The following is a 14845-nucleotide window of genomic DNA, read 5'->3' as shown; positions in this document are numbered from 1 at the left end:
GTAAGTGGGAATGAAAAGAATCATCACCCTGGGTCTCATCCACGAGCCATATTGTCCTGTTACCCGACTCATACAGAGCTAGCCAGACACAAACACAGAGCCTTGTCAGAGGCGATCATCCTACCATCTCATCCAGTGAGCTGCTCTAACCTGGCTCCTTACCATCCGAACTGCTCCCCTTACCATCTTGAACCTAGCAGCCTTCACAGCACCCTGCTAAAGCAAAGCAGAAACAACACCTCCAGTTTCCCAAGGGGGCACTGAGACACTGTGTCCACAGCGTGTCACAAGCAGGATCTGGGTGCAAGCTAGCTGGGGTCACTCAGGATGCTTGTGGCTGAGCGCAAAGTAAGCCATGGCTTCCCCGGCCCGACCACCCTTCCTCCTGATAATAACTGGAAAATGCCTTTTGCCCTGAAGCAAGGGGTTTTACCTTTTCTCTAAGTTCTTTTGAGAACCTGACAAATTCAGGCCAATTCCACAATAGCCTCTCTACACCATTTTAGTACATCTCTGCATTTTGTCAATTACCAGCGTCCCCAGACAACAACCTGCAGCAACGAGTTCTGCAGTCTAACACTGTTGGTTCTGAACTTGTGCTTCACTTAATGCCATGTATTTTGCGTTGCAAAGAAATGCCCAAAGAACCTCGTTTCAGTGCCATTCAGTACACTGCACTCCTGCTCCACTGAAAAGAGATTTGCACGGCTTGTGTGTGCACATCAGTGAAACATTACATACCAACTTTTTTTTTAATGCTGGTTCTCTGAAGCTTGAACAAACGTGGGCTCCTCCAAGTGACTAAATACCACGCTGCTGATGCTTCTGGAGTTGTGGAACAGCAAGCAGCAGACAGGCGTTGAGAGCAGGAGGCAATTCTGGATTCTTTCTTTAAACTCTTTAATAGGCAAGTTTAAGCAGGATGACTTGGGTTTCTGCATCTCAGCTGAACATGTTGTGTTTGGTACCACAGGGAAGGAAAACACCCAAACAGCCTCCCGTTGCTGCCTCCAGTACTCCTTATTCACACTGATGCTCTTTTCCTGTTTGTCTTTACCAGCACATTTTCCAATTGCTGCCAGTGACTTTTCCATGACCCAGGTCTGGTTGGCCCCAGCCTTTCCCAGAGGGAAGGGCAAGGGCTGGCCTCCTGCCCAGAGGCATTGGCCCCACGATGCCCCAAAGAGCCATGGCACATGCAGCCTGCCACACGCCGCCGAGAGCTGCTGAGCGACCGTCGAGGCGGTGGCAGGCCCCACACCAGAGGGCCCAGGCACCCGCAGGCGGCCGGGGATGGCGACTGGGCTCAGGAGCTGTGACCAGGCGCAGCTCCTCCGAACACCGCCATCAGCGGCCTTGTCCGCCTCAGCACGGGGTGATGAAGTGCGTGACTGCAGAGACAGACCTGCCTTAAACCAGGGACAGGCGTGTGAGGGGCAGGCAGGGCTTCCCTGTCTTTAGATGCTCCCCATTCGTGAAGCTCGGGTTCGTCAGGGGCCTCCACCAGACGCCTCAGCTCTCACCCAGCTCAGTCGCAGCACCAAGCCCCAGTTCCATGAAGTGGCTGTACACTGGAGGCAGATTTTTAAATCCCACCATGTTATGGTTCTGCTTCCTCTCTGGAAACCACGCTTTCATCTGCTTATGGGGCTTTTCTACTCCCACTACAACTTTGTATCATATTAAATCCTCTCCTTACAAGAGTTTTTGCCTGATTTGTGACAAGGTGCAAGAAAAGACCAGAAGGCCATTTACTCCGAGGTGAAAATACTGAAGACAAGCCAGAATGTGAAAGGAAAATCCTGCTAGTCACAAGCCACAACTTAAAGTGAAAATTCTTCCAATCACAACTCTGAATGTGTAAGTGCATCTTGCAGCTGTAAGTATCACCTGGAAGTATGAGAACAGGCCTTACACTGAACTAAAGCTTTATAATTATCTAGGTATCAGTAACAGTCATACCATCTAGAAGCTATTTCAGACAGCATTTACATCACCTATATATACCATGACAGAAAGCTTTCAGTGCTGTCTTTTTTTTTTTTTAATTACTTTTCTTAGACTTAATTTTCTCCTTGCATAGGACACTATCTATTAAAACTGACTAATGAAGACAAGCACTTCATTACTTGAAGGCACTAATGAAAAGACTTAATTATATAGGACTTCAAAATATATAAAAGCAATGATCACTTTAGGTTGCTACCAATAAATGGTTTAATTTTAGTATCTTTTCCTATTAGAAACTGAAGCGATGAAATAGTAATATTACATTAAATAATGTACAAGTAACACAAACAGTACTGAGAAGAACATGTTGAATAACTACTGTGTACCACTAGAAAAAAGGCAGTAAAAGAAACATTTTGCTTTTAATACTCACTCTTCCCCAGCCTGATGATTACTGTGCTTACAGTAGCCTTTCCCACAATTTGAAATAACATATTTCCTCAGACCTTTAATCAGAGGAAGATTCCTCATAACTTCAATAATAGAAACCCAGAAAGGATGTTCGGTCAATTCAGCGATAGGCTGCTCAAGCTGTGACCAAGGCAGAAAGACCTGTCTTTTTTTCATCCTGCAACTGCTTCTTATTCTCTACTAAAAGAGTGAAAATAGTGTTAGAATTCCACCAATGAAGACATATTTTGGTAACTTCCACATACTGAAGTATTAAGACCGGCCTTGCAGTCAGACCTGCCTGCCTTTTTTCTTTTTCCCAAATTAAGATAAAAGTTTAGAGGCAGAGGACAACAGTAAAGCCACGATCAAAGAGGCTGGCCTTTTGGGGCTGGGGGAGGAGACATCTCTCAGGGCACATACTGAGAGCTACTCTATCTTTCCAGATACTTCTGTAATTTTATTTCCTCTTCTCACATGGATGCTGAGGAATCGCGTGTCGGTCTACCCTTTTAGAAACGATGCTTTGAGTTTAAACTTGTGGAATCACCATTTTAACAGGCAGCAAGATGCTTGTTGCATTAAAGGCAGTGAAATGGCATTTAGAAGCCAAAAATAAAGTCCCCACACTAAACATGCAACCGTTTGTAACAACGGAGTGATTTAAATGGTAGTATGTTTTTCTGGCTCTGCCTTTACCAGGCTTGTTATCCGGATGCTGCTGGGGCCCCGAGGATATGCATTAATAAATTAGATCACTCTACACGTGCAGTCAAACCTTGCTGCAGCTGTGCAGCTCCTATATTATGGGGCAATAAACAACGTATTCAGTGCAATCAACTTTACTTATGTCTCAAAATCCATCAAGAAAGCAAAATTGCAAATGAAAAGGCTGCTTTTCTCAGAGACATCCTCACTTTAAATAATAAATGAGGAATAACCTGAGAGCTTTCAGGAGGAGGTAAGTATACACAGGACAAGAAAGGGGGCAAAACACATTTGAGATGAAAAGAGGAAATACATTTGTAGGGGGTGGAAAATACAAGCAGCATGAGGATATCAATGACAGGAAAGGGAAAAGTAAATAAATGGCAAATCAGCCTTTTACGAAAATCATAAGATCCGAGGGCTTGATTTGTATTCTACATGAAACCTTTGAAGTCAAATTCTGTGGCAAGAAAATTTATGATGAGGACTTTGAAACAGGCAACAACAACAAAAAAAATACTTTCATGAGAGTGCTAGCACAACTAATGAACTAACAGATTCAAGTGTAGAACATTCTTCCTATAGTATCCAATTCCCATTGTAATTTCACATTCAAACATTTTGGAAATTAAATCCTCTTAAGCCATCACCCTGATACACTGACAGTTTGTGGAAACCCAGCAAGTTACAAACTGCTAACTCTACTCCACGTGCTATAAAACCACAGTAACAGAAAACTGTAATCATACAATGCACTTTGCCATTATTAATTCTTCATGTAAACATATGTTCTTGCTGCTAATGATAACACTTAATCACGATGAGAGGAAAGATGGTCTACAAGATAATCTTCTGAATTTCCTGCTTAAGGGAGGCTTCACAGCCTCCTAATTAAAACCCTTTTGCTTAGAGGACTAAAAAATCTGCTAAAAAAGAAAAACTGTTATTACTTGTGAAAGGAAAAAGGATATTTTTGAACATACAGCTTCATCTTGGAGGAAAAAAAATCCCTCTGCATTGCCTGCATTATTATTGCTCCAAACTTCTTCAGTAAATCACAAAAAGTGCTTTTAAGTTTAAAATGTATGCGTACACACACTAATGTATCACTGCTTTACTTCTATCTTATGCCTACAATAGGAATTTGCTCTGCCCTGTAGCTCGCTCTCAGCCACCACAGCTTCCCACCCGTTACAGGACAGAAGGGAAGGGCTCAGCGGGACGGTGCAGCCGCTGTGCGAGCCCAGCGGGGAGGCAGCCCCGGAGGAGCCCCCCAGGGGGCTGCGCTGCCAGTGCACAGCCCAGCGGGCCTTCGTCCGAGCCGGAGCACCCAGAGCTGTGCTCCTCAGGAAACACACCGAGAAGACTAACTCACTATGAACACTTAGCTCTTCTTCAAGCAGGCTGCAAAGGATTTAAGCAAGACCCTGTCAAAACCACACGCTTGCGAGTGCATCGCTCCTGCTGTACATCGCTGTCACCTACGGACTACACGAAGAACAAGCTACCAGCTGGTGCAACCCTCTCCCCAGCTATCCTACTGTTTTTTCAGAACATGACTATACAGCAATGACTTGAAACTGCTTATATCTGGAAAAAAAGGTTTTTTGCAACAATGACTAGCATGGGCATCGGTGCTGGTGCAGCTCCATCAGACCACCTCAGCCACTTTGGCTGTCCAGGCAGATATCCATGGCTCACCTGTAGCCACAGAAGCAAAACAAAACAAGAGGCAGTGAAAGAGTTTCAAACCAAGACACCTTCAAACCAAGGCACCTTCTCACAGCAGTAGATTAAGAGTTACATGCAAAGTGAGGGCGATCAGCAGACGTACTTCAATCACCACGCTGGGCCACCACTCAGCTCTGTTCAGCTGCACATCTGGGCCGACAGCTGCACCCTGCAGGTAACGTGTTACCAACAGTTCTGTTCTCAAGATACAATGGATCCCTCAGCTGTTAAATAAAAATAGTAAGACCAAAATGCACAGGCACTGCAAAAGGCAAAAGAAACATTTTCTCCTCCCCATCATCATCTTTGTATATATAACTCAGGAAGTTTTAGAATTCTGATCTACCTCAAGATTTCACCTGTTGCAGGGGCATTTAGAATTGAGTAAAACAAGACTTCCAAAAAAACTACATAGTTTCTGCTGTCCTTAAGCTTAAGAAACATGTTGATTTGAGATTCTGCCATAGAAAACCAAACAAACTGAAGAAGGTAACAATGTTTAAGAAATTACCAGTGGTGCATGCACACACACACACAAAAACAAACACAGAAAGACACGACAATAACCAGAAAATACAAAGTGACAGAGGCAGAAATAGGGAGAAGGTATAGGGGACTTTTTTTAGGGTCCCTATAAGGGAGATCACTGAAAAAGGCTTTTTCAGCGGCCTTCTATGTTATCACTCAAGAGTATGTATTCCTAAAATGGAAGTCCTCAGTTTGAGAGCACAACTTTACAGCATCCCAGAAAGCAAGCCAATAAACAACACGGGATGTCGGCGCGGAGCCCTCCGGAGCTGGCCATAGCTGCTGAACGCAGGCTCGCACAGCGCTGCCGCGGGAAGCCACGGGGAGGGTTTGCACGCCGGCCAGGGCAAGGGCTCCTCGCCCAGCTACCTGCAAGCTTTGGGAGAACCATAAAAAGACGAGTTTATTCCAAAGCACATGAATCCACCAACAAAACTTGAGCGGGACCCTCCTTGCTCTTCTCTCTTTACCATTCTTCTTTCAGAATTCAATTCCTCTTTGTCTTTCCTCAGCCAGAGATTAAAAGTTTTCACTAACCCCTCCTGATCTGCAAGGTGCCTAAAGTCTCAGTTAGCCCCGCTGCATCTAGCAGAAATACTCCCCATACATTTCAGTATCTCACAGAAAGATTGCCTGTATCTGGGCATATTTGTTTAGTTTTCTCTTCCATTCCAGGTAACATCAAAAGAGCCTGACAGTAAGGATGGAGTAAGTGCTTCTCATCCATAAATGAGATGATCTGAAGAAAAGAAGGTGCCTTAACTTGCAACTTATTTGCAATGTGCTAGTGTTGATACCTACTTAGAAACTGTGGCAAGATGGAAAATGCGTTATGTTATATTTGAACTGTTCACAAAATTCAAATAGTTCTTCCTAGATGGAAAAAATAATAGAAAATAAAATAAAACCCAACCCAAAACCAAACACAACAGAAAAACACCACCCTTATCTCTATCACCTAACACCAACTCAGTCCACAGATATCTAATATCATAATAAAACTACAGCCACTGTTTCACGATTGGAAAATTAAGCTCAGATGCGATAAAAACAGACTTCTGCACAGTGATCACTAGATAGAAGTGCTGTTTTTAAAAATGATGATGGGAAGTATTTCTACTTCAAATTCAGTCAACAGATTTCTAGTTTTAACGGAAATGAAGGGTATTCCAAGTTCACACTCAGAGCAATAAGCATACTCATAACAACGCACACGGGACTTGGAACAAAAGATCCCCCCCCGCCCGCTCTGTATGAGGGAGGCTTTCACCCAGGAGTGCAGGCTAAGGCCACTTGGGAATGTGAAAGCTTGCTGCCCTACCTAGACACTGACACATGAAGGCCAGTATTTGGTACAGTCATAAAAACTGCAGGTTGCACAAAAAGAATAAAATAAACAGAGAAGCAAGGATAGCAGTGCTATCAGCCATGCAGAATCACAGAATATCCCAAGCTGGAAGGGATGGAACCAAGAGGATCACTCAGTCCAACTCCTGACTCCCCACAGGGCAACCAGAGAGTTGAACTGTATCATCACCATCATCTAAAGACTTTGCCTATCCGTCCACCTTTTTATTTTTTTTAAACTAATAAAACTACACAATCTGTTTAGCTTTTACCTTTCCTTCCATCTTGCTTTGTTTCTGACCTAGGGTTGTCCTCAGAATTTAGGAACGACACTTATCTCCTGTCAAAAAACGACTACATACATTCAGTGGTAAGAAGAAAGAAGGAAACATTTTCAGAAGTGCCCACCTAACTTGGGCTCACTTTTTCCAGTTTGAATGAACTATTTCCCAGCCCAATCAGAAGTATTGGAACTTAAATGGCTAAGTCTGCTAGGCACATTTGAAATTTTTAACCTGAAAATCTACACACGGAGGTTTAAAACAAAATGGATTACTAGTCATCTAAAACTGAAACAGTGCTCACGCTTCCAAATCATGTGTTTTTGATAAGCCTCCTACTCTAAGGTGTTCCTTCAATATTTGCAGCTGCGCCCTGCTAAATACGAAGCAGACAGTAACAGAACTTCTGAGACAACAACAAAAATTAAATTCCAAAGATCACCATCTGCCTCCACCAGCAGAAACAACCAAACCTCGTTTACTACATCAGAATTTAAGGTCACGACTGCACCAACAATTAAATATGTGCTAAGGAGAGTTTCCCCAGCACACGCATTGGGAAGGGAAAGGGGTCTGTCTGCACACAGGTTCTAGGTGCTGGCCTGAACAAGGGACCGATGTGCCTCCTGCAAGTCGTGCCCGTGCCCCCGCCATGCAGCCTGCTCTGCCCGCGGTGCGAGGCCTGGGAGGCCGCAGGGCCCCGCTGACGTGCTCCGGCCGGGCACGCGGGGTCTCCTCGCAGGAAGCTCTCGCACTTCAGCTCAAAGCATTTTATTCAGGCTTTCAGCACAATTTTCCATCTGCAGCAAATAGCGTGGTCACCCCTATGCAGCTCTGGGGAAGGTGAGCTCACAGTTTGATCATGCCCACAAGCCCCAACCATTAGCTCACACAACTCCCAGTTCTTTGTCCTAAGGGAAACACAACAGCATTAAGCCATTGAAAAGTAACTGAAGAGAACAGAAAGGATATAGCAGATAAAAAAGGCACTTGGAAGTAATTAACACCCTATGCAGTGCAGGCAGCGAAGTGACAGGTAGATTCAATTTGCGGCCACCAGGCTCCTTGAAAGGTCAATACGAAATCTTGCCAGTGCAGCCAGAGGAAGCAAAGAAAGGGAGGAAAGGAAAAAAAGGGGGGAAAAGGGGAAATAAAAAGGGGAAGGGGAAGGGGGGGGGGGGGGGGAGAGACACTGGCTCAAAGAAGCACTGACCCACAGGTAACATGAACTCCTTCTGCTGTCAGCAAGAGTGGACTGTTATAAAAAACAGGAAATATTTCTACAGCAAGACAACCATTAAATGCTTAAGTAAATACAAAAGCACCAAAAAACCAAATGCATTCATATTTATGAAATGCATTTGTTGATCCAATATTTGTAGACCTAAGAAATATTGCATTAACATTTTTAATGGAGGTGTTGAACTACTTGAGGAAAGAAGCCAACCCAGCACGGTCCCTCTGTGCTGATGGCATGTTTATGCATGAGTTCCCAGGTCAGTGCTGCAATGGGCTATTCCTGGATGTGGATGGATGGTGGGAGCAAACCAGCACATTATCGTAACTTGCTTCTGGCAGGCAGAAATCAGAAACCAGCAATTCTCTCCTCCTGGCACAAGCGTAGCCGATCAGCCACACCAGCGATCTGCACCAGACTATCCCACCCAGGTGAAGCTGCCTACCAAGGATGTTTTAAAACCAAACCCTTCTGAAGCACAAACCGTGTTGCTGCCACACAGCAGCACACAGGCTGCTTCAGACAAAGCAGGATCAGACTCATCACAGGGCTGGTGCGGGCCGGGAGGGAGCGATCCCCCTGCTGCAGGCCAGAGCCGGGACAGCCCCAGGAGGACCGCATGGCTGCGGCCACAGCAGACACAGGCCAGCAGACAGCCTGGGCCAGCAGACAGCCCGGTGGTGCCCCCGGGGCTGCGGGCAGGTCCTGGAGGACTCCCGGCCCGGGACCGGCAGGAGCCGCACAAGCAAGGGGAGGCGCAGCCAAGCAGCACAGGGCGCTCAGACCCAGCCGCCTGGCCTGCCTGGGGCTTCTGCCCCGTATGGTGAAGATTCATAGCACTGCGCTACCCTGGGGGCAAGTAAGGCTTGAATAAAGATGGGGGAAGTTTAATTAAACACATATCACCAGCTGAAAGTTGAGAACAACAGCAGAAAAAAGGACTAAAGGAACCAAAAGCTGTCTTCCAGCCCAGCTTAGGCCGGCAGCTACCAACACGCGAGTCCTCGTCCATGGCTGGAATCAGTCGGGGTGACAGCGGAGACGCTCACCCCCAGCCGAGGCGGAACAGCCCCACCCGCAGAAACAGCGGCTGACAGCTCCCATGTGCAGCTGGAAGGCTGAGCTCACCGAGCACGTTACCGTCTTCTGCATCGTGCCTGCGCTGCATCAGCAGGGCTCCAGAAACCTGACTGGGCAGTCCCAGCCCCAACTCCACCAGCAACAAACCAGGAACATCACCAACAAAGTTCAGAGCAGTCTTTCCATTCCCCACCCTGCAGGGAACACGTCCAAATGAGCCCGTCTTTGTTGCTGCAGAAAGCGTGTTCCTGGGCGCGAGGCAGTAACTTGCTAGAGCACAGGCGTCCCCCCCCTTTGGTCACGCCGAGCGATGAACAACGCACGCACTTCCCTTTCTCCAGCAACATTAGCGAGGCGCAACCAGCAATTAGGAACAACCAGGAAATTATTTACTCTCACAGCACGGGATTTCGCAAATGACAGTGCTCCGCAGCGGCTGCCTTTATCACCGCCAGCCACGCCGAGGAGCGGAGCGGAGCACAGTGCCACGCACCAGTGCCCGGGGCACCCAGCCTCGGGGGTCAGCCGGGGCCATCGCCGCGGGGCTGTGCGGGGCAGGCAGCAGCACCCCGGCACCGCACAGCCCTGATCGCGGGTGGGCAGCGTGAGCCCCGTGCTTCCCATTTCACCAGGACAAGCGCTCCCGTACCTGACAGATCGCTGCTCCCACTGCGTTCATCGCCACCCTCCCCACCCGGGCTCACGGCCCGCGGGCAGCGCCTGCCCCGAGGCCCCGCTGGAGCCGGGCACGTGCGGGCCGGTAACGGGGCGGCCGGGCGCGGGGCTCCTCCGCCTCGGCCCGGCAGGACCGGGAGCCCGGCAGGACCGGCTCCGCGCACCGGGGCACGGCTCCGCGGGGCGGGCGGAGCGGCTGCGGGACGGTCCCGGACGCGCGCCCAGGCAGGCGAAGCCCCGGGCCGGGCTGGGCCTCCGCCGGGCTGCCCGCGACGGCCGGGGCCGCCCTGCCCGCGGGCCCCGCACCTGCCGCCGGGCCGTGCCGAGCCGTGCCGGGGGCGGCGGGCGCTAGGACCGCGGCGCGGCGGCCGGGAAGCGGCTCGGCGGCGGGCGCTGCCCCGTCCCTGTCCCCGTCCCCGTCCCGTCCCGGTCCCCGTCCCCGGTACTCACGTCGTCAAAGAGGGAGCCGACGTTGGCCGTGACCAGGAGCACCCCGGCGCCGGCCGCGGCCCCCTTGGCCGCCATGGCGCCGGCGCTGGCGGCGGGCGGGCGGAAGCGCGGAGCGCGCCCGGTGTCGGCGGCGGCGCTGCGGGGAGCCCGGGGGCGGGCGCGGGGCGCTGCGGGGAGCGGGGCGCCGGGCCGGGCCCGCCCCGTCGGCGCGGCGCGGGCGGGCGGGGGGCGCGGGCGGCGGCGGCGGCGGCGAGTCCTGGCGGCGCGGGCAGCCCGCGGACATCCGCGCCGCCGCCCGGGGCCGGCCGCCCTGCGGCTGCTGCGGGGCTGCGGGGCCGCGGCGCTCAGCGCTCGCCCGCCGCCGCCGTCGCGCTGCTGCCGGGACGGCTCCCGCCGGCGGAGGCTGGCGCCGGGCCGCGGCGCATGGCGGGGGGCGGGGCGGCCGCGACGGGGCGGGCGGCGGGGCTGGGCCGCGCTGGGGGCGGCGGCGGGGCCGGGCCGGGCCGTGCCGGGCTCTGGGCGCTGCGCGCTCCGCGCCGCTGCCGCCGCCGCTGCCGCCTGCGGGGCTGGGGCCGGGGCCGGGCGCCCGCGACGTCACCGCGGCACCGCGCGGCTCTTAAAAGGGCAACGCCGGCCCCGGGAGGCGCCCCCGGGAGGTGACGCGGGGCAGCGCGGCCCGGCCCGGCCCGGAGGGTCCCGCGGTCCCCGGCCAGGGCTGGGCAGCGCGGGGGGTGCACAGCCGGGCGGCTGCTGCGGGAACAGCGCCAGGGGGGCCGCGGGTGGCACGGGCACCGGGCGGGGGGGACACCGATCCCAGGGCCCGTGCAGCCGCACAAACCGCGCGTCCCGGGGAAGACCGAGTCGAGGGCCGGCCGTAGGGCAGCGGGGAGGGGGAACCGCCGGGACGGAGCACCCGGGGCAGCGCTGAGCAGCGGGGCACAGCCAGGAACGGGCTCCTGCCCCAGGACTGCCCGGTGCTGCTCCCCAGAAAGGCCGGGTTACCCCTCCCCTCCTGGCTGCATCCCACCCGGGGGGCCGGGGTGGCTGATGGGCTGCACATAGACACAGGCTCCAAACAGCGGGCAAAGTAAACGCGTCTCCTAATCAGCCTTCAGGTACGGCTTGTGCAAAATTATGGCATTTTACACAGTAATTGACAGAGCCTGCTCACGGTCACTTAATGAGCCCCCCTGCTCTCGGGCAGCCCAGCTCAGCTGTTCCTGCTTGCCACAAACGATGGTTCGGACATGACCAAAAAATAGCCGGTTTCCAAGCAGGGCGGCAGCAGGCAAAGAGGGAACTGGTACCCAACTGCTACAGCTGACATCAGCAAAGGCACGAGGCTGCACGACTTCCTCAGCACCGAGGAAAACGAAAAAGAGCTAAATAAAGCCAGCCTTCAGTTCTGAGGGGATTCTCCCTATCATTACGGCAATCAAAGTTATCAGCCAAGGGCCAGGGAAAAATGCCCCAAACTTCTGACCGTGCAGGAGGAACTACGCTCCCCTAAAAAATATGGTTCACGAAATAAGGCATCAGAAGAAGGGATCCCAGCAACAATCCAAGCATAAAACAAGCTGACAGCACCCAGTCACACAGGACAGGTCTCAGGAGCGTGCCAGCCACGGCAGGCCCTGCCTCACGGGTGGTTCAGGAGCAGAGGCTGGGGTGAGTGGCACTGCTGGAGCTGTGGAGAAGGGGGTGGACAACCACCAGGGCAGCATGGTGCCGGCTGCTGGAGGAGTGAGCAGACACCCGTGTGAAAGCTGCTGCTTGGTAAAGGCAAGGCAGAACCACCTGCAGTGTGCCACAGCGAACACAGCCAGCTACTGTTGACCCAGGGAGGTGCCGACCTTGCTGTACCGTGGTGATGCTCATCAGCGTATCAGAGTTCTGTGCTACCAGCAGCTGGGGCAACGAGCACTGCTGAGCCTGCTCCAGGAGGTGGTCCTGTCCCGTGGCACTGGGCTGGGGAGCCCTGAAACACGTCCCCTCTGTGGGAAAGGTTCTCAGGCAGGACATGCAAGTGGAATGACAAAAGGTCTAATAGATGATGCCTGCTGGCCCTCTTTGTTAGAAGATGCAAATGAAATACAACTAAATAAAAGCAAATTGCAGTTGCGGAAATCCACCTCTTTCTTGCCGACATCCCATGAGATGGGACATGCAGAGAAAAGCAATGCAGAACATGCTTGTGGCTGGAGATACTCAGCACTGCTGGACTGCTTATTGCTGCACAATTTACTTGAACATTTTGTACAACTCCCAAGACAACTGCTGTGTAAAGTTGCCCTGTAGACTCCATTGTTGTACCTGGATGCAGCCCTCAGAGGTATTAACGATGAGTTAATCAAGCATACCGTCCTGATACGGCATGGAGAGAGAGGGAGAGAGAGATTCGGTGTTGTGTTTAGCTCACAAGCCTTACACATTTCAGCCCACAGTGATTGCATCAAAGTCACGGTATGCTGGAGGAAGCTGTGTCAAATTACACCCAGCTGGAAAGGGATCCCAAGCCATATGGTATCCAGGTGAAAAGTCTGGCAGTGCTCAAGAACAGGAAACTGCAATAGGAAGTGTCTGTAGACCACGAGAAGTTACTTGGACAGGACACAGGCAGCGATTTCCAAACTGCAGTGCAGATACACTTTGCCCATTTATTTGGTAGAGGAAGCACTACAGCAAAAAAAAAAAAAGTGTCACAGCCACACAGAAGCAAAACAATGACCAATGTGGTGACTGAGATGTCTGCCTTCTTTCAAGGAAAGGACTGAATGACAGAATCACAGAATTTCTAGGTTGGAAGAGACCTCAAGATCATCGAGTCCAACCTCTGACCTAACGCTAACAGTCCCCACTACACCATATCCCTAAGCTCTACATCTAAACGTCTTTTAAAGACCTCCAGGGATGGTGACTCCACCACTTCCCTGGGCAGCCTGTTCCAGTGCCTCACAACCCTTTCAGTGAAGAAGTTCTTCCTAACATCCAAGCTGTTGTTATTAGAGGGAAAGTACCACCGCTAACTGATGTTAACTAACATTTTCTGCAACAACTCCTGGTTTCCCAGTACTTGTAACCCAGACAGTGCAGTCTGAGTATTTTCAGTCTCGGTGCCTGTCTTGAATCTTAAGTTTGAGTGAGATGGCTCAAGAATGAGGTTAGCTTTTACTAAGTAGCCTTGCCACTCCAAGGAGAAAAAATAGTCCTGATGCCAAATGATTCAAATAAGCCTGAAGGTCAGAGAAGTGCACAACATTACTGTTCCCATGAATTTTCATTACACAGCTTGGAAAATAATATAACAACTTGCATATACACCGTGGAAAAGTTGTCACGTAGGTTTTGGCTACTACATTTTGGACCTGAGTGGCAATATTTTCACAGCTTTCCCTACTGAACAGGAAGTAGAAGATAACATAGGGTTACTTGGCATTATTTATTGGCACATTCATAGACAAAGTGGATGAAGTTGGCACCAAGAAGAGATGTGTTCTGCCTCAAGTCTACCTATGCACCTTCTGAAAAGGACAATAACGGGCAGTGAGAGAAGAGCATCAGTTGCTGCCAGAAGGGAACAGTGGAGCCAGCACAGCCTACAGACTAGGCAGAGGGAAGATTTTACATTTTCAGATTCTGCAGGGGGGTGGAAGATAGATATGGCCGGTTGTGGAGGTTACTACTGGTGAAGATTTGGCTCGGAGCAAAATAGTTTTTTCCACGATAAATAAATGTTTCAACCTCCCCTAAAAGCTTTGGTCAGACCTGCTCCCCATGCAAGAGAACTGAGAATATTAAGAGAAAACAGATTTAATTCATTCTGTAGAAACAGACAAATAAAAGCCACATTTTGTTATTTTTGCAGCACTGTCTTATCCTGTTGCTCTCAGCATGGGCGTGTGAAAACCACATTGTCCATTTATAGTATAAAGTCATTATATTTAAAAACAAAACAAAGTTGTTTTAAACCACTTCTAGTTTGCTTGGCTTTTAAGCTGTTGGTTTGAACGATGCTGCTGGTAGCTAGATTTGCTTGCAGCCTATCATGTAAAGCTGGATCTCAGAAAGTCTCATTTCTCAATTTTTTCCTCCTTTGGTCTCCTCTACCATACATCTCACCAACAACTCTTGTTTTCACTCCCTCCAGAGCTGGCCCTCAAGAGGCTGACAGCTGCTGACCCAGCACGGGTGGCACGGCTCTCCCTGCTGCCCACCAGTTATGCAAGGACAGAGCCTTCTACCCTGACCCTGCAGCCGCCTCAGAAAAGCCCTCACGCCTCCTTTTGCCCTTGCAGCAGTTCTGAGTCTTCAGCTTCAGCTGGTTCTTTGACCACATCCCACTTGGGGCAGGAATAACACAGCGTGTTCAGGAAAAGGTTGGCACTGGGAGGTGAGCACGGGTTAGATT

General features: G+C 50.8%; 1 protein-coding gene across 3 annotated transcripts in view; it reads right to left on the bottom strand.

Annotated features, from left to right (window-relative positions):
• Window positions 1-10515, bottom strand: part of INPP5A (inositol polyphosphate-5-phosphatase A) — a 240465-nt gene extending 229950 nt beyond the window's left edge. For all 3 annotated transcript variants that reach the window (XM_032191089.1, XM_032191091.1, XM_032191090.1), the window contains exon 1: window positions 10438-10515. In XM_032191089.1, coding sequence (XP_032046980.1) covers window positions 10438-10512 — 75 coding nt within the window. In that variant the 5' untranslated portion in view covers window positions 10513-10515. The remainder of the gene's footprint in view (window positions 1-10437) is intronic.
• Window positions 10516-14845: the final 4330 nt, after the last annotated feature.

Source organism: Aythya fuligula, chromosome 7 (assembly GCF_009819795.1).
Source record: "Aythya fuligula isolate bAytFul2 chromosome 7, bAytFul2.pri, whole genome shotgun sequence".
In the NCBI taxonomy this organism is placed as follows: domain Eukaryota; kingdom Metazoa; phylum Chordata; class Aves; order Anseriformes; family Anatidae; genus Aythya; species Aythya fuligula.
The sequence above is the reverse complement of the archived record's forward strand: the minus strand, read 5'-3'. Positions and strand labels throughout refer to the sequence as shown.